The following is a 20,886-nucleotide window of genomic DNA, read 5'->3' as shown; positions in this document are numbered from 1 at the left end:
CACAGTTCAGGGCTTTCCATCCTTCTCAGTCTCAAACAAATACCATCAGTGAGTGCAGCTCTGTACAGATTATATCAGATGAGCTAGACAGAGATTCAATCAAATAAAGCCAATAGCAGAGCTCTGTGACTTCAGAGCCTGTAGCAATCAAATTTCTCTTAGACCTATGAGTCTGAGCAATAGGCCAATGACCCCAGACAGGTTAGAATTTCAGAAACTTCATCTTTTACAGTGAGGCAAGGAACTAAGCTTTAATTAGCATACAAACAGTCGGGAGCAGCAGCGGAGCAATACTTAATGTATCAGAGAAGGCTAGGAGGGCTATACCAATGTAACAGACAAAAGAGCAAGGCTAAAACATTAGCAAATGAATCTGCAGTAGAAAACTTAACAAAATGAAAGGCACTGGAATGTAACTTTAAGCCGACAAATGATAAGCAAACTATATGACTCTAGCAGCAAGGCTGGAATGTAAACCGCTATAGAATCACAAAAGCACAAATCCTGCAGCAAAATTTACAATCTTTCCACTACTGCAATCCAAGCTACAGTCTAATGCACCAGACCAGACAGAGATTTACCAGTAATACTGCTTATGGAAAAATGCCATAATACATTAGTAAAGCTCAGTCATTTGTAAAAATTAAAATAATTTGCTGATCCACGGAATTTAGATTTTGCAAGTTCATAGGTTCATAGGTTCATAGGTAGGTACTAGGCTATTGGCCCTAGGGCCTATACAAGCCTAGCCAAAAATGTACCCTGGCTTTCGCCACCCAAGAAAATTATTTTCCTGTGCCCCAGTCAAGCAGAACCACAGAAGTGATCCCCGGGGTGAATTTCCCATTTCCCATCCAATCATCAAGATTTTTCTTGAAGAGTGCTAATGAGGAGATCTGTTTGACATAGATAGGTAGTCTGTTCCAGAGTATGGGAAGTCTTTGGGACAGGAATCTATCCCTCCAGCATGTTCTGTTTATTGTGGTGACAAGGTTTAGGTCCCTAGAGCATGTATCTCGGAGAGATTGGGATTTCTTTAAGTGGAGCATGTCCAACAGCTCTGGGTTTGACATAGCTTTGTATGTTAGGCAAAGATCGCCTCTGAGTAGGCGATATGCGACGGAGTAAAGCTGGAGTTTTTTGAGAGGGTCTGCGTAAGGCATCTGTTTGAGGCCAGTAATCCTCTTTGTGAGGTATTTTTGCGGCCTTTCCAGTTGTTGTAGATGTCTTGTGAGGTACATACCAAAAGGGGCATTGTACTCTATAATGGGCCTAATGAGTGATGAGTAGAGGGGAACAATGACCTCTTTTTTTCTGGATGAGAAACCTTTTGTGATGAGGTGTGCCATGTAGAAGGATTTCCTGACCACTTTGGCGATGTGATTATCAAAGGAGAGACTACTGTCCACCTGTGTCCCAAGGTTTCTTATCACATTTTCAGTGTTAAGTAGACTACCACCTATGTGGTAGTTCATGGGTACAGAATTTTTACCAAAGGGGATGACAATGCACTTTTTGGCATTGAGCTTGAGACCATGTCTTTGACACCAGGCATTTGTCTCAGTGAGGCCCTTTTGTAGGATGTCCACATCATTAGGAGTTTCAATTATGGCTCCTAGTTTGCAGACATCTGCGAATTTAGTTAGCCAAAGACCTTCTGTGTTAGCCTGTACTTCAGAGAAGTAGATACCAAACAGGAGAGGACCTAGGACTGAACCCTGTGGTACTCCACTTGTCACTGGTCTGAAGTCTGATTTAGAGTCTGCTACTTTCACAGTGTGAGTTCTATCAGTAAGCCAGTTGGCAACCCATCTTGTGACATAGGGATTTATACCTAGTTTAGTGAGTTTATCTATAATTCCAGAGTGGGGGATGGTGTTGAACACCTTGGTGAGATCTAGATAGGCTGCGTGAACCACCTTACCCTCATCTATGGCTTTGGTGACTACTTCAAAGAAGTCTATCAGGTTTAGGAGACATGATCTGCCTTTTACAAACCCAAACTGTGTGGGGTCCAGGGTTTGGAGATCTCCAATGTCTTTGTTTATGAGTTCCATGATGATACGTTCCATGGCCTTGCAGACAAGGCTCATCAGGCTAATGGGGCGGTAGTTCCCGGGGTCTGTTGTGGCCCCTCCTTTGTGGAGTGGGATAACTGTCGCAGTGCGCCATTCAATGGGCACAAAGCCTGAGGTGAGGCTATGATTGAACATGGTACTTAGGTGGGGTGCCAGTTCATTCTGTAGTTCATGTAGAAGGCAGCCTGGGATGTTGTCAGGTCCCATGGATGCCGTGTTCTTGGCTTTGGAGAGTAAAGTTTTTACCTGTGCAGCCGTGATTACAGGAACTTTGCATTCTTCTGATATAAAGATGGGCCCTTTAAGGGGGTGAGAGGGGAGTAAAGTTAGCACTGAACCTCTCTGCCAGGATGTTGGCAATATCAGTTGGTTCTGTATATTTAGTGTCATTGTGCTGTAACTCAGAGCAGATCTGAGTGTTGCCATTGAGATTTTTGACATAGCTATAGAACGCTTTGTGGTTGTCTTTAGAATCAGTGGCAATTTTGTTTTCATAACTAGCTTTGGAGGATTTTATGAGGGATCTCAGCTTCTTACTGAGGCTGACCAGGGAGTTCCTCCAATCATGGGATTTTACTCTTTTTTGCAATAGTTTCTTTCTTCTGTTGTAGAGTTTGTTTATGGCAGAAGACCACCAGATTGGCTTCCTTTTTTGGAGGATAGCATCTTGGTTCTGTTAGGGATAGCACGATCCATGCACTTGTGTAAGTGTTTATAAAGTGCATTTGTGTAGGATTCAGCAGTCGTACCTCTATTGTCCATCTGCATGGGTGCAATGAAGTTTGCCACTTTTGTCTTAAGAAGCATGAAGTTGGCTTTGGAGAAATTTTTACAGTTGTTTTCCTAATGAGGGGTGGGAGCGGGATGTGGATGTCTAGGGTGATTAGCTTGTGGTTGGATCTGACCAATGAGGAGCTGACCTCTGGTGTGGAACACCGGTCACCCATGTTGGTGATGACCAGGCCTAGGATATTGCTGCCTCTGGTGGGGATGTGGATAAGTTGATCCAAAGCATTGGAATTGATGATTTCCAGAAAACGTTGAGCAAAAGAGTTGGTACATGAGTAGTTTTCCCAGTTAATGGTAGGGTAGTTGAAATCACCCATTATTAGAGTGTTGGGTTGTACCTTAATATTTTCCAGTGTATCAAGAAAAGAGGAGTGGGAATCCAGGGGCATGGTGGGGGGGTCTGTAGCAAGCTACAATCTGGATTGCGTTTTTTCCCAGAGTTAGTTGAACTTGGATAATCTCGGATGCATTATGCTGAGCAACTAGCTTGGAGGTGTGGATATCCTTAATGAATATGGACACGCCTCCACCTTTAGTGTTTCTGTCCGGGTTTGGTGGCCGAAAGGTGTGGTATGAATTATAGCCTGGTAATGCAGGGGTGCTCTCTGGAGCTTTGAACCAGGTCTCTGTCACTGCACAGATGTCAATGTTCTCCATTTTAAGGAGTGCCTCGAGTGAGTGCATTTTGAGGTTTAGACTTCTAGCATTGAGTAGCATTACCCTCAGATTTTGCTTGCTTGTACCTGTTACGGTGGTGAATTTGTCATTTGAACCTTGCCTAAAAAAGGCACTATAGGGGTGGCAAGAGCCTTTGCCAGTATCCAGAATCCCAAGGGCGACAGGTGCAGGCCATCTCTGGCAAAGCAGCATGGTCCGTCGATCATGTCATCCCAGGCAGACAGATACTGGATTCCCTTAGAATGACACCAGAAGCTTAGCCAATTGTTAAAGTCCATCATTTTGTTCTTGTACTGTGGTGTCATTCTGGGTGATGGCAGGATGCTACTCAGGGCTAAGGTCATACCGGACTGGGCTACAAGATCAGAGAGCTCCTCCATGTCTCTTTTCATGTAGTCCAGGGAGGTACGTCTCAGGTAATTCACACCAACATGGACAATGACAGAGTCATATTTGTACTTGTTGTGGAGTGACCTGAGTGCGTGCGTTATGTGGCGGATCCTGGCACCTGACAGGCAGCTGACAGTAACTTTTTCCTTGTTTAGCCTGGTGAGTGGAACATCAGTGTGCCTGACTATAGAGTCACCTATGACTAGAGTGTTGGGTATGTTTTGCCTTATGGGCTGTAGTTGAGTGGCACACTGAGTATGTGGACTATGTGGAGTATGTGGACTATGTGTCATTTGGGTTGTGTTGGGGGGTGGAGGTTGCTTGCATTTCTGCTTTGGAGGTCTCTGTTGTTTGGGTAGATTAGTACAGAGAGCCTCCGCGAATGTAGGTGTGTGTTTTGTGGTTCTGTGTGTGTGTTTTGGTGGTGTAGGTTTTGAGGGACTATGTGATGAGTGTGGTGCGGTGCAAGTGTTTACCTTCTCCTCTTGACTGCCTAGGCCTGTCTTTGGTAAAGAGAGCTTTGCTTCCAGTTTGGCTATATAAGTGCATCTCTCACAGGTCATAGTGTTGGGTGGTAGGAGGAGAGGGTTGTCTGTGTACATGAGGCAATTGCTGCATTGTCCCAAGATGCTCAGATTCATCAGGTAGACAGGAGAAACCACCGGGAGCTGACCTTTAGACATGCCTGAATAGGTGCTTATTTATTAAGTACTAAAAACTGTTTTCCTCTAGACAAGTGAGGAAAGTTGAGTGCTGTAGTAATTTGTAACTTATTTAGTGCTTACAATGAGTTGACAATGATCACAGAATTCTCAGCCCTAGATTCAGCCTTTCAGTAAGTCAGGCAATGTCATTGTAGTTTTTAATCTTTTATACTGCCTGTCTCATTTTCCTGTTACTGAATAACCAATCATCCTGTGCTTTTTTCAGACCTAATTTTATTAAATTTTATTGAAAGAGAATAGATCACAAAATAATAAAAGTCTCATTAGTGTCCCTTTTATTAGGCAGAACTGCATATTACAGTCAGTAATAGTCTGATGACATAATTGGAAGCACAACAGATGCTTTTTTTCCCGGGGGTTAGGCAGATACACTGTGATCAAGTGACTTTCTAAGAGTCATATTAAAATGCAAGTGGAGCTGGAGGAAACTTAAGCCATAAATGCAAAGTGGCTAAATGTTATAGGTTCCCTGTTTCAGGTCCAAAAGTTAAGTACTGACCTTTGGTTATTTTCTGTGGAAAGTTCATATTATCTGTCTCTAACTGCATGGTTTTCTTCATAAATTACAGTTTTCCCACCTCTCCCAGAACATGCATTGTATGTGTATATTTCTAGATATAAGACCAGTTAATTTCATCAAATCATCAGCTTTTTGAACAAAATTACATTGACGAATGACATAATGACATGCCCCTTTCACCTGCATTGTTTTACCTTGAATTTTGTTAGACTTAGTTAAAGAAATGGTGAAGCACACCCCCCCCCCCCCACACACACACGCACACACACTCTGAAGGCTGAAAGTTTCCCTTTCCAAAAAAAAAAACAAAAAATAAGTAAATGTTTGTTAAATTGTGATCTGACAAATTTGTATGTATCCACATATGTAGCCCTGGATCATATGACTCATTTCATGGTTGCAGACTTGTTCACACACAAAGTTAACAAATAAATAACTTATAACAATTTAAATTAAGCGACCGTTACAATTAAAATTCCAAACAATACAAGGATAGTAGTCCCCTTTCCATTTTATTATTTTGTTTAATGGTTCTTCTTAGCATGTTTTTATTTAGCATATGGCTGTTTTACTAGCACCTGCATGAATATTTAATATCTTATGTTGTATAATTCACTGCTGAAAAAACTCAATATACTAGTTTCTGCTTTTGCTGTACTGTTTCCTTTTTTGGGGGGATAGGGCAAAGCCCCCTACAAATTGTACACACCATGCAGTTTTTTCCAGCTTATATCCAGGTGTAAGAAAAAGAAAATAAGGATAGAATGAATGGGCTGGATGAATGGCTGCTTGTTTTATTTAACATTTCTGAGAAATGTAAGTGGACTGTCCTTAGACCCTTTTCACTCATGACCTGTGAAAGAATGGGAAGTATAAATACAAGATGGGCAATGTAGGATGATAATTAATGTTAATATAGTAAATCGTCCAACATACATTAGGGCTGAAAACATCACGAGCAGTGCAGCCAGAGGGTGACAATGCAAACTTCACAAGCAGTAACCACAAGTCACACTTGAGCCCTCTACCCTCATTTTACAAAGCAGAGGTCAGGCCACCGAGTCACAGTTGTTTACATCGTTTCTTAACAGGGTAGGTTGGCAGGTAAAGCATCCTTTGCACCCACTCCTTGTGTCCTCAGGCAAAGACATTCTTACACTCTCATAGGTTGCAGATGACGTTAAGAGTGACTCTGTGGTCAGTGACCACTATCTGTGGAGTTTTCAGGGCAAAGAGGGAAATGGAAGTCGGTTGCCAGGTCTTTCTTCAACCGCACACAGGCATGTATTCTCACCTACAAACTATTTACTGCAATGCACCTAACCCACACAGACACAAGGAGGACATGTATTCTCTGCAGAGAAGGCACCCCAGTCACAAACTCAGCAATAGTACCTCTTGCTATGAGGTGGCAGCACTACCCATTGCATCACTTGCTACACTGCGCCGCCCTATTGAAGATTTTACATAACAACAAAACTATTCAATGGCATACATGTATAGGAACTAGAAATTAACAATGCAAAAAAAACAAAGATTTCAATTGGATGACTATAGCAGTTAATAATATTATAATATAGTAATATCTGAATGTTGCAACACTGAGTAATATAACCAGCAATGAATCAATACTGACAAGGCTTTTATGTCAAAAGAGAGGTGATTGTGGTAACATATAGAGAATACAGACAACAAATCACATAAGAGAAGAGACAAAGTAGGCAGAGATTGTAGAGCAAAAGTGGACTTAAATAATAATCTACAGAGAGATTTGTATTCCTCTGTATATTATTTACAATACTTTTAATCAGTAAGTCAATGTTGTGATGAACTACAGGTTAGACATACAGCTAGATCCTGGCTGGCAACTGATTATGCTAACTGACAATCTCTAAAGCAAGTACATTAGTTGCAAATGTTCTTATTTATTTGTTTGTTTATTTACCTATTAATTATTTATGTACTTTTTTTGCTTAAAAAGTGTGTGTGTGAGACAGGGCTTGCATATTGTAACAAATTCTAAGTGAGGGCTTTTCCAGGCAGCAAGGCTGATCTATAAAAGGCTTTTAAACATGATGATATAAATAAAGGGGGCTCTTTGCAGTTTCACTGAAGGCTGTTTTCTGGAGCATATGTGGATTCCAACACTTTTGAGCAAAATCTTTTATTAAGTAGCTTGTAAATAGAAATGCTCAGAGGATTCATAAGCCTTCCTGATATGTTAAACCATTTTGCCCAATGTATTGAGGTACAGTGATGTACACAGTGGTTAGATACATTGACAAAGCATACAGTTTTATTCTCTGTCATTTATAATACTGTTGTGCCCTAATAATATAGAAAAAATAGGTAGTGCATATTCAACTCTTGGCAAAGTACATTGACAGCAATGGAGCTTCTTACATTTGATGTTGCTGAGTGTGAAATGCTACATCCTGTCTTCAGTTGTAAAACTTTACAGGTAGTGGCTTCTGTGTGATTCTAGAAGGAGTGTGTGGCCTATAAATGCCAGTGGAGTCAATGATAACTGGTGGACAAATACTGGCTATTCCGTTAGCTGACCCAAACACTATCATTGTTCACTTTTTGGTTGTTATTCTTAATTTGTTATGAGCTAGCTAATTCCACATTAATGAACTGTCATTTTGCAGAAGAGAACATAATCGTGAAGAAGACCGATGAGCCGTGGTAAATACCACTTCATCAGAGCACGTGGTAATGGTGAGATGTGGTATGTCCCGGGGGAGGCTGTTTATATAGACTGAGAATAGGAGTGATCACAATACTGACCCTTGAGAGACTTGGGGATACATAATCATGAGGTGGTGTTGTGAAGATTCTGTTGATTAAATAATTCTTAATGCTTTGCTATTAAAGTTGATAAATTATTCCTATGATACAAACTAAGAACTGTTAAGCCAGTTACAGAGCAGATGGAAATCTGGTTAAGCAAAGTAATATGGTCAAATCTAGAGTATGATCCCAGTTTGTGGGAAATTAGTAGTTTATTTATTTGATTTGGGATATCCCATGACTGTGCAGTAAAGGGAGTGCAGTAGAGATTTGGGTGAATATAAACAGTCACGAAATGCTGAATGGTACTGTTTATGTATGTTACAAGACTCAGTGGCTTAGAGCATAAGGTAATGCAGTTTTCAAAAAAGAACCTGGTCAAGAGACAATACAAAGAACAGTATACAAGACACACAATCAAAAAGCAGCAGACATGGATACAGCAGGACGAGAACTGTTATCAGAGGCTCTTTCAAAAGAACTGGGCAGTATATCGTAAAAATGTCTGAGCTCCTGGTTATAAGGTGGCTAGGTATGACCAACTCTGTTTCGACTCAAAGAATCATTTCATCTATCACTATCTTATTCATAGGGTGTACCAAATCAAGGAAAGATGCTACTAAATTATAGTCGCTGCAGCAAAGTTATACAGAAATGTACTCACGTACATACACACGCACACATACTCTCTGATGACCTTGATGTTATTATATAAACACATGGTTTGACAGCTGCGAATGAAGAATTAAAGAGGGCTGCAGCTATATTTTCCATTACTGAGCCTAAGGCATTACCTTTGAAATGTCTGCAAAGGTAATATATGCAGCAAAAACCATAATGTATTCAGAAAAATGGGGAAAACAAGATGACAGTGCAGGAATCAAAAGTAAATAAAAAGTCAATCTGATTGTGTTGTAAAGCCACCTGTGCAAGAATAGAACAACTATAATCTGTTTTCCTAAGGCACTCTGCTTTTACAGTCTGTACAATATTATGATAAAGAGTAATACAAAACTTGGTGAGAACACAAGAAGTGTTGCAGTAGGTTACACTTTCAAAATAATAGCACATTCTTTCATGTTTCCAGATCATGCAGATAAGCAGGTTACAGTTTTGAGAACATACATCACTGGCAAGGTCTCTGGATGCTTTTGCAGCCAGTATAGAAATGGAATCCAGTTTCATGTCAAAATCTTTGTCCTTTGATTTTTGCCAGACTTCCTTGTACTTAATCTGAAGAAGAAGATACATAAAAGTTCCATTAGTGGGTGTTAATCACATCATTTATAAACATTTTCAAATACAGAGTAAAAATACTATAAGCAGGGTCAGGGACAATTACTTGTGATGACATCCAGAAATGGCACTTCACTGAACAAATCACAAGACAATGAAAGGAATCAAAACTGAAAATACAGTCCAATGGAAATGTAACCAGTGAATTACAAATAATCACAAAGTGCTCAGATTATAACAGAAATCAAATAAATCAAATATTCCATTCCACCAAATTGTAAATATGACAGCAGATGCAATGGAAATCTGTTTTTACCATCACTCCTGAGCTAAGCACACTTGACTCCAAGAGCCTTATATCAAAGAGAATACCCTTCAAAACCATGCAACTACCTTCCATATGCAGCATTTCATTTAAAGGTGGTAATTCAGTACTATTTTTTGTCATAAAATCTTATAGATGAAAGAACAAAAATAATATTATTCATGCAGTTATGTACCTCCAGTGCTTTACATTCAGTAAAATATGTTTCAGTAACACTGACATGTGACTATGACTCAAACAATCTGCTAAGTGAGCCATGGCTTGGTTACGTACCTTCTGCCAAATTGTTCCCCTTCCCAGAAGTCATTCACGTTTATAAGAAATTAACAGTTACTGTTTCTTTAGATTAGTTGTTCTCAAGTGTTTTAAGAAAACATAGTTTTGTCTTAAGTGAATATGAAAGAACTGGCACACAGGTCAATATTTTAATAAAGTAAAAATACTGTTTGCAATGAACATATGAGGTGTTCATTGTAGGTCACTTGAAAGTCTACTTCTGACTAATGAAAATCAGTTAGTCATAACTGGGTCAGTAGTGCAGGGTATCATGTCTGCCATGTGGTGCTGGTTCAGTTGTTAACCAAAATGTTGGACAGACCTGTCAGCTGATACATTCAGGTGGCGAGGGCTAGGGATCAAGCAGATCACATGGAGTTCAAAAAGTACATTCCATCATCTACTTTGATGAAGCAGTAATGGAATGTGTGTGTGTGTGTGTGTGTGTGTGTGTGTGTGTGTGTGTGTGTGTGTGTGTGTGTGTGTCTGTAAAAGTGTGTGTGTTTGTGTGTGCCATAAACATTTGTCTGTGTGTATGCGTGTGTGTGTGTGTGTGTGTGTGTGTGTGTGTGTGTATGTGTGTGTGTGTGTGTGTGTGTGTGTGTGTGCATATGCGTGTGTGTGTGTGTGCATGCGCGCGTGTGTGTGTGTGTGCGCGCGTGCATGTGTGTGTGTGTGTGTGTGTGTGTGTGTGTGTGTGTGTGTGTAAATATGTGTATGTGTGTGTGTGTTTATGCATGTGTGTGTGTGTGTGTGTGTATGTGTGTGTATGCGCACACACGAGCATGTGTGTGTGTGTGTGTGTTTGCATGCATGTGTGTGTATGCGCAAATGCGAGCATGTGTGTGTGTGTGTGTGTGTGTGTGTGTGTGTGTGTGTGTGTGTGTGTGTGTAAACGTGTGTGTGTGTGTGTCTCTATCTCCCTCTGTGCATGTGCTGCACTGGTGCTATATGATGTCAAATAAACTATCTTCCTAGGAATTTAATAAAGACATTAAAGCTTTTTGAGCCGTGGTGGTGCTGCGGTAGCGTTGTCGCCTCACAGTAAGACGCTGTCCGGTTCGATTCTCAGCTAGAGCATCTTCTGCGTGGAGACATGTGTGAATGGGCTTACTTTCATTGAAGGTTGTGCATCAGGGCTGGCAACTCGGCACATAAAAATCAACTGCCAATCATTAGCAGACTGGAGTTCCGCTATGGCAACCCCTAACCGGGAAAAGCCGAAAGACAAGAGATTAAAGATTTTTGCTTAAATGTTAATGAGAAAAAAACAGCAATTGTCTAGGATAGGGACATGTGAAGGGCTCACAGCAAAAAGGACACTCATTCCTATGACGGTGTTTCAGAATATTGTATTTGGTCTTACTGCAGGACACAGAGGGGAATAAAGTGAACTGAAGTGAAAAGTTACACATGTTTTATTCAACCAGACATGCCAAACAACAATGCCAAGGACATTTTGTTAATTTCATTGGTATTTTATTGTAATAACATTAATTAGTAAAATAAACTTTTCTAAGGTTATTTTTATCTTACAAGGGCTTATCACTAGTGAATAAATAAAATAGTTACCTGACAGTAAGTTAAAATAAGTAAAAGATGATCTAATAATAATAATACAAAAAATGGTTGCACAGTCTGGGATGGAATACAGAATATGTCAGAAATAATATTCCAGACTGATTCCTCTGATTTTTTTTGAAAGAAAAACATAAATGAACCTGCTTACATCACTGAAGAGATCTGCGTTAGCCTTTGCCTTGACCAGTTGAGGAACATCTTTAGGAAGAGTATACTGTGTTTTAGTTTTCTCATAGTGGGCCCGGTAATTTATCTGAAATAAAAGGAGACATATATCATTATCAGTCACATGTGTACATTGTGACAATTGTGAAAACACTTTTATGAAATAGTGATAAGTAATACTTTTTCCAGTGAAAATACTGCCTGCTTATAAATTCTCTATATTTATGTGTCATAAAACAAAGTGTTCTAGCTGTTATTCTACACATTTTTATCATCCAGGGAAACATTTCAAAGATCATCATGATGTGTGATATTATTATGTAAAACTGGAGAAAACTTCAGCAGATTGTAGTTTTGACAGATGTATTTACTTCCACTTCCACAATGAGCGGATATAACTCAATGCACTAGGGAATGGAGTCCCTGAGCGGAATTTGCCAAAAGAAAAAAAATGAAAAAAAAACATTTTTAAGCAACTTTTGGCAAGGATGTAAGCTCCCTGCACCTTCCTTGATGTGGGGGACAAGCCATGTACAACCCCTGGACTTACATATAGCATCTCCATAGTCACACCAACTCAAAGAAGGGGGACATTCTCCAGAAAATAGCATCACTGTCAGCAGAACTCATGGTCAGTGATTTCTTATGGAGGAAGTGAAACCCCTGTTAAAATGCCAGGTTTTTGTGATATAAAAAATGAGACCACAATAAATCTTTTCAAAACTTTTCCCACCTTTAATGTGACCTATAACCTGTACAATTCAATTGAAAAACAAATCTGTTAGGGGAAAAATATAAAAAATAAATAACATACAATAAGCTGGTTGTATAAGTGTGCACACGCTTAAAACTAATGTTTTGTTGAAGCACCTTTTGAATTAATTACAGCATTCAGTCTTCTTGGGTAGGAGTCTATCAGCATGGCACATCTTGAATCATAGCCGGCTTTAGGCACCAGCGAACCCTGCGGTCGCTGGGGGCCCCCTGTTCCTGGGGGGCCCCCAACCACAGCAAGTTATCTTCCCTTGATATTTTGTAACATGTCTGTCAAACCAGCAAAAGCTAGAACATCAATCTTGTATACTCAATAAACCAGGTGAGTAATAATGCTTACTTATATCTCCTTTAAAATTAAAAAAAATATCTTTGGTTATAGTAATAGTGTTTTATCAAGCAAGAGCTTTCACAATTCCATTAAATATTTTACCACTAACATAGTATCCATGGCTTGGTTAAACCCTGCTGGTAGACATTCTCTACACTAAAACTAACAACACAGCCTGCTTTAGGCACCTGCAATACATATGGCTGCAAGGGGGCCCCTTAATCATCTTTCACTGTGTGAGGGCCCCACAAAAGCTGCTGCTAGTTGGGGAAAATGAGGAGAAAAATGTATTAATTTTCTGATTATGCTTTTTAACTTGAACAGGGCTGTGATATGACCCTGTTAGAATAAAGCTGATAATGAGCATGAGCAAGGTAAGCACTAGAGAGATCAGCAGCTCAGTGTGACCAGTGTGCGTGCATACCTTGGATTTTAAAAAGAGCTAATACTTCTCATCTTCAGGGATGATTTTCTCTTTTAGGGAGTTTTATAAATACTTGCAGAATACCAGCTACTGTAACTCTTAACCTCTACACTGAAGAATTCAGCACAATACCATTAATAGCAGAATAAAGGCTCAAAATCAGGAACACATTTTAAATATTACTCTGATTCAATGAATTCAATGAAAAAGATAATAGAATAACACCTTTTATATCAATATTTTTTTTTGTACATTAAGAGTTGTGGTATTGCATGAGGAAGTCGGGAGTGTCAGAGAAGTATGTAAGAGTGGTACAGGATATGTACGAGGGTAGTGTGACAGTGGTGAGGTCTGCGGTGGGAGTGACAGATGCGTTTAAGGTGGAGGTGGGGTTACATCAAGGATCAGCTCTGAGCCCTTTCTTATTTGCAATGGTGATGGACAGGTTGACAGACGAGATCAGACAGGAGTCCCCGTGGACTATGAGGTTTGAAGATGACATTGTGATCTGTAATGAGAATAGGGAACAGGTGGAGGAGACCCTGAAGAGATGGAGATATGCTCTAGAGAGAAGAGGAGTGAAGTCAGCAGGACTAAGACAGAAAAATATGTGTGTGAATTAGAGGAAGGATAGAGGAATGGTGAGGATGCAGGGAGTAGAGTTGGCGAAGGTGGATGAGTTTAAATACTTGGGATCAATAGTTCAGAGTAATGGTGAGTGTGGAAGATTGTTGAAGAAGAGAGTACAGGCAGGATGGAGTGGGTGGAGAAGAGTGTCAAGAGTGATTTGTGACAGATGAGTACCAGTAAGAGTGAAAGAGAAGGTCTACAAGAGGGTAATGAGACCAGCTATGTTATATGGGTTGGAGACAGTGGCATTGACAAAAAGGCAGGAGTTAGAGCTGGATGTGGCAAAGTTAAACATGTTAAGATTTGCACTGGGTGTGACGAGGGTGGACAGGTTTAGAAATAAGTATATTAGAGGGTCAGCCCAGGTTGGAAGGTTTGGAGACAAAGCAAGAGAGGTAAGATTACATTTGTTTAGACATGTACTGAGGAGGGGTGCTGAGTATATTGGGAAAAAGATGCTAAGGGTGAAGCTACCAGGTAACAGGAAAAGAGGAAGGCCTAAGATAAGGTTTATGGATGTGGTGAGAGAGGACATGCAGGTGGTTGGTGTGACAGAGCAAGATGCAGAGGACAGGAAAAAATGGAAACAGATGATCCGCTGTGGCGACCCCAGTCAGTGCATACTACTCCTAAATGTTTGCAGCATGAACAAAAAGGTTGCTTAGGAAGGGTGGCAGTGATGGGGTGACACACAGACTGGAAGTGCCTAGGGGCCCCCAGCTTGACATCTGCTGGGGGCCCCCAAATTGCTAACACCGGACCTGTCTTGAATTGAATAACAACCTCAGTTCACTCAGAGCAGCCAAATAAGAGCCCAGGTCACTCGAAGGAATTTTATTCAGACAGAATACAGCACAAGAATTAACACTGCTTGTACAGCTTGGCATTTTCTTCAAAAACTTCTTCAGATACAAAATCAAGTCACCTTACATTTAAATAGTATAACACCATTAAAAAACCAAATGCCATTGGACAGACCAACATTAGTCATTCATGCTCACACCTATAAGGTTCAAAATTAGTTGTGAGAACCATACAAAATTATTGGAAATGCCCTATGAACTATAATGATGATTGTAATAAAAAATATATACAAATACTGTTTCGTATACAAATCTTTAAAATAATGTTGTGTTGTCATTATATATAACATAACATAATAATACAATTTAAAAACATATCATATAAAATCATTTTGTGTGAACTAGTCTTTCACCAATATAGCCTGCCCTCTAGAGGTATAATGGATTGTTACATTCATAAATTAACTTCATAATTTGGCAGTTCTAAGTTTTAAAACTGGTAAAATTGACAGCATATCATTTAGTCCTGGATGCCGAGTAGCTTCCAATATAATTTGCCAATAAAGTTCTCGGTACTCTAGTTTTGCTTCCCACATGCCCCCTCTAATTTCTTTTGGGACAACCTCCAGGACAAAAAGAAGAATAACATGCTTGTGTACATATTAGTTTGTGACAAAATAATGTATTCTTTGTATTAGCCCTGCCCATCTCATACAGGTGTTCATAAATTCGTGTCTTTAATTTTCGTTCTGTTTCCCCAATATAAAAAGAACTACATGCTTTGCACATAGCTAAGTAAACAAGACCACTGCTATTACAATTAGCATACATCCTGCTCTTAATGTGTCTATTTCTACTGGGAATCTCTAAAGACGTAGCATTTTGAGTGGAGTTACACTGAGAACATGCACCACATTTAAATGTACCAATTCTGGTATGATGGCTATGCTCCCCCTGTGCTCCACCATATTCAAAAAAATGTTTAAAATTCATGTCTCTTCTATAAGTAAACTGCAAGTACCTCACAACTGTGGGCTCTATATCAGTCATTTCTCTGAATTTGTCCCATTCTCTACTTACCACCTTTCTGATAACATTTTAATCCCCATTATAATCCAAAATATATGCATCTTTTTTATTATGACTGGAACTGGGTAAAATTTTGTTGGTGGTTGAACCCGGGTCCTGACCTAAAATGGGTGCAAACCTACCTAGCCTACCTTCATTCACTTCCTTGGTAACTTGTTGAATCAAATTAAACGGATAACCTCTATTCTGGAACATTTCACTTACTTTATAGCACTCAGTGATATAGTCCTCATCCTTAGAGGTCATCCGACTGACCCTAGCCAATTGCCCTTTAATGAGGTTTTTCTTCTGAAAAAAAGGATGGCCACTACTAAAATAAAGATATGAGTTTGAAAAGGTTTTCTTCCTGAAGATTTTTGAACAAAACCTACCATTTTCTTTCGTAATACTGATATCCAAAAAATTGAGAATATCATGATACATCTGATAAGTGAAATCCAGAAATTCAGTTGTACCTTTTAAATAATTCAAAAATTCTACAAACTTCTCTTCACTGTCTGTCCATAAAATACAAATATCATCTAGGAAACATTTATACAAGGACCAACATCCAACGAATTTGCTGTTGAGAACAAATTTATGTTCCCAGCAGGAAAGAACAATATTGCCATTAGTGGGGGCACAACTGGCCCCCATTGCCACACCTTTGATCTGTCTGTAAAACTCTCCCTCGAAATACATGAAATTGTTATTTAAAACAATTTCCATAAAAAGAAGTATATTGTTGAAATCATTGTGTGAAAAATGTCCAAATGTCAACATATATTCCTCCAGCCAATGTAAACCTGTCTCGTGAGGGATACTACCAAACAAGTCCACTACTTCCATCGTGATAAAAATCAGTTTATCACTATATACATCCACTTTTAACTGTCTTAGAAAATCCCATGAATCCTGTAAAACAGCTGTACCTATAGCTGCCAAGCTTTTAAGCTTACTATCTAGATACCAGCTACCTACCACATAATACTAACTTCTTGTAGCAACAACTGCTAATGGCTGTTATGTAACTCAAAAACAGTTTGTATCAATTGTTCACTGATGAATCTCAACTACATTTTAACCATGTTTAGTATATGTCACCATATTTTAAAATTGTACTATGCTCTACAGCTGTTTTACATCTGTCTCTTCTTGTCTTGCGTCCTTAACTGGACTAATGTCTATATTTAAATGCTATCTTTTTTTAACTGTATAATGCAAATAATAATGTGGAGCTTTTCTCTCTGGGCCTCCGCTGAAAATGGACCTGTGTCCAGTCGGACTCTCCCGGTCAACAAATGTAAATAAATAAATAAATAAATCTAGATATTTAGAAATAGAGGCTGTAATAGCGCCTTCTGAAGAGACTACTAGTCTCAATGGTGGATCAATAGTACACTTATGAACCTTCGAAATGCTGAACACTGAAGGAACTCTTGGATATTTATTATATAAATATTTGTGAGTTTCCAAATTGATCGAACCTTCCAACAGTACATCGTCAAGCATCAAATGTATCCTAGAATTCGTTATATTCACCTCATTAATTGAGGCAAGAATGTACTTGGAAGAATTATTAAGTTCATTCTTCATTTTGGACTCATAAATGATGCTATCCATCAGGACCGTACCTCCCCCTTTATCGGGTTGCATAATTCTAATGGTGCGGTCTGTTTTTAAAGTATCCAAATACTGTTTTTCTTTTTTCGAAAGATTTGTAAAAATTCTATGATTCTGAACTTCCTTTCTGATCTCCCTCTCCATAATATTTTCTAGATTTTTCAATTGTGGGTGCAATGGAGGGTTGAAAGTTCCTTTTCTGCTTAGAGTAGATTCAGTGTTCAAACCCTGCCCTGTATTGCCAAAATATATAGCTAAATTCTTTTTCCTAATAAACAACTTCAAATCCACTATAGCCTTAGCCAAATTAACCTTCCTTATTGGAATGAATTAAAAACCTTTAGAGAATAAATTGAAATGCTCAACATCAATAGAAACAGCACTGTAACTGAAAATGTTATAACCATGAAATGAGTACACATTGTTCAACATAGAAATAGTATCTATCTGGGAATCATTTAATAACGTATGTTTCTTCCCTGATTGTGCTGATAATTGTTGTAATTGTAATGTATTTGTGGCTTGTTCCGTATCCTGTTGGATCTCCTTAGGGGAGGGGGGTACGACTGTTCCAAAGGGATATCCATAGAAGGATGTAGAGACCAAAATTGTTATCCTCAGGTCTATAGCTATTACTAGGAAAATCATAATTAAAACTTCTACCATCCTGTTGCACAAATTTTACATAGGGCTTCGGTTTCGGGTATGCTATAACCTCCTTATATTCCTTTAGGTCCCTTTGTAATTTACCCTGCTTTCTAAACATGTTACTAATACACTTCTTGTCAATTTGTAAAAAAAAAATATCATGGTATTTAGCTTTTTCATTTTCAACAGTAAATAGTAGATCATTGAGAATACATTGATTGACTTTTTCCATTTCTTTCAACAATAACATTTTTTCTTTCTCATTCTTGTCCCTTATAGCTTTTACTATTTCTAAACCACAATTGTCAAAAATATTCAAAAGATTCGAATAAAATTCTGAACCTTCTTGTACCCTATTCGGGTATTTACAGACTCTTAAGCTATTAGGTACAATTTTATGTGTCAGTCATTCATTTAGATAAACATTGTCACACTCTAAACTTTTAAATTTATCCATTAAAAAATGCAAACTGTCCAGATTCTCCTTATAGGTCAAAGTTCTGTTAGCCATTTTAGCATAATCCGGTTTATTAGTTAACTCATAGTTCTTGGTTATCATATCTTTAAAACATAAAGTAGTGCCTGCATTAGAGCCATTGTTAGAACTAAAGTCACCTTGATTGGCGTTGGAAATGGTGCCAAAATTGATCGCTTCAACGGCTGGTCTCAATTGTTCCGATAGTCCTTCCCCATCCCTTGTGAAAATGTTGGGTAATCCTATAGAATCGTTCCCAACTGGTGTGTTTTGAACCAAAAGACTCTGAGAAGTCGCCGGCAACATCTTGAATTGGCAATATTTGCACACTCTTTCTCGCAAAAGTGTTCCAAATCTGTCAGCTCTTGTGGACAACCCTCTTCAGGTCACCCCACAGATTTTCTATTGGATTAAGGTCTGGGATCTGGCTGGGCCATTCTAAAACTTTAATTTTCTTCTGGTGAAGCCATTATTTTGTTGATTTGGGTGTATGCTTGGGGTCATTGTCATCCTGAAAGGTGAAATTCCTCTTCATCTTCAGCTTTCTTGCAGATGCGTGAAAGTTTTAGCCCAAAAAAGACTGGTATTTGGAGCTGTTCATAATTCCCTCCACCTTGACTAAAGCCCCAGTTCCAGCTGAAGAAAAGCAACCCCAAAGCATGATACTGCCACCACCATGCTTCACCATGGGGATGGTGTTCTTTTGTTGATGCAAAGTGTTGTTTTCGCGCCAAACGTACCTTTTGGAATTGTGGCCAAAAAGTTCAACCTGGATCTCATCAGACCATAACACATTTTCCCACATGCTTTTGGGAGACTTGATGTATTGTTTTGCAAATTTTAGCTGGGCCTGGATATTTTTCTGTGTAGGAAAAGGCTTCCATCTTGCAACCCTACCCCATAGTCCAGACATATGGAGAACACAGGAGATTGTTGTCACATGTAGTACACAACCAGTACTTGCCAGAAATTCCTGCAGCTCTTCAGTGTTTCTGCAGGTCTCTTGGCAGCCTCCCTGATCAGTTTTCATCTTTTTTTCATCAATTTTGGAGGGACGTTTAGTTCTTTGTAACATCACCGTTGTCCAATATTTTCTTCACTTTTTAATGACTGCCTTCACTGTGTTCCATGGTATATCCAATGCTGTGGAAATTTTTTTGTACCCGTCTTCTGACTGATACCTTTCAACAATGAAATCCCTTTGCTGCTTTGTAAGCTCTCTGTGAACCATGGCTTTTGCTGTAGCAGGCAACAGAGTTAATGTCAGGAAAATCGTACTAGGACAGCTGAACTTTATTTAAGCAATAACCGGTGATGTGGTGTGGTATATTTAAGATTTACCCACGGTTGGCATGATTTAATCATGAGGGTGAAGCCCGAGTGATTAAATAAAGCCAACCATGGGTAAATTTCAATATACCACAACCATGGAGTTGGTTATATTATACAATGACGTTATTTAAGAAAAAAAAAACTTACTTTTCTTAAATAATGTCTTTGTATAATGGCACATTATTGCTCTTCCATGCATACCCAGTACATCAATGCTTTGAAACGGAAGCAACAGAGAAAAGAAAGTCTCTTTTGCTCCGTTTTTGTTTACTTTTTCTTTTCTTTAATAAAAAAAAACTTTAGGGCAGTTTAGGGGTCGGAGAGAGACAGCATGGAAGAAATACAAGGGATATCAGGTACGTGTGTTTAATTTTAAATAACGTACCTAATTTCCCAAGTATTTTGTCCAAGCTGCCTCTCTGATATGTCTGGAGTTGGAGCTAAAGATTTTATTTTTATTTTTTAAGAAATAAAAATAAAATTTAAACAATATACCAATGGAAAGAAGTCCAGGTGACCGGACCTTTTTCCATTGGTATATTGTGGGATTTACAACGGGCACATTGGTTGGACTGGCCAATCAGCATGCATGTTTTTGAATATTAATGGGGAGTCATTGTATAATTGGGGTTAATCAGTCTCTTTAATTGATGACAGGTGTGTACCCAAGAAGACTGGATGCTGTAATTAAATCAAAAGATGCTTCAACAAAGTGTTAGTTTAAGGGTGTGCACACTTATGCAACCAGCTTATTGTACGGTTTTTATTTTTTTATATTTTTCCCCTAACAGATTTCTTTGTTTTTTAATTGAATTGTACAGGTTACAGGTCACATTAAAGGTGGGAAAAGTTTTGAAATTATTTATTGTGGTCTCATTTTTTTTGTATCACAAAAATCTGGCATTTTAACAGGGGTGTGTACACTTTTTATATCCACTGTATATAGTTATAAATATATAAGTGTATCAACTACAAATGCTCATAAGAACATTTTGCATCGAACAAAAAAATGAAAACTATGTTTTTGCTGGGGGCAATCCACCCAGCACCCTCCACATCTCTGATAATTATGTATACTAACTCGGAGCTTGCACAACAGAACAGTAAGGGCAAACTCCTTTAACTTGCTGGAATACGATTCAGTGGAAAAGGCTGCCAGCAGAAATTCAATTTAACAGAATGTTCTCTTTTTTGTACAGCATTAAAAAACATTTGCTTACGT

At 38.8% G+C, this 20,886-nt stretch overlaps 1 protein-coding gene across 3 annotated transcripts in view; it reads right to left on the bottom strand.

The window, feature by feature from the left end:
* Nucleotides 1-20,886, bottom strand: part of LOC122788887 (nebulin related anchoring protein) — a 503,978-nt gene that overhangs the window by 235,402 nt on the left and 247,690 nt on the right. For all 3 annotated transcript variants that reach the window (XM_044055831.1, XM_044055830.1, XM_044055833.1), the window contains 2 exons: nt 11,540-11,644; nt 9,099-9,206 (listed from right to left, as the gene is read on the bottom strand). In XM_044055831.1, coding sequence (XP_043911766.1) covers nt 9,099-9,206; nt 11,540-11,644 — 213 coding nt within the window. The remainder of the gene's footprint in view (nt 1-9,098; nt 9,207-11,539; nt 11,645-20,886) is intronic.

Source organism: Protopterus annectens, chromosome 14.part0 (genome assembly GCF_019279795.1).
Source record: "Protopterus annectens isolate FY-2018-M chromosome 14.part0, PAN1.0, whole genome shotgun sequence".
Classification (NCBI taxonomy): Eukaryota; Metazoa; Chordata; order Ceratodontiformes; family Protopteridae; genus Protopterus; species Protopterus annectens.
The sequence above is the reverse complement of the archived record's forward strand: the minus strand, read 5'-3'. Positions and strand labels throughout refer to the sequence as shown.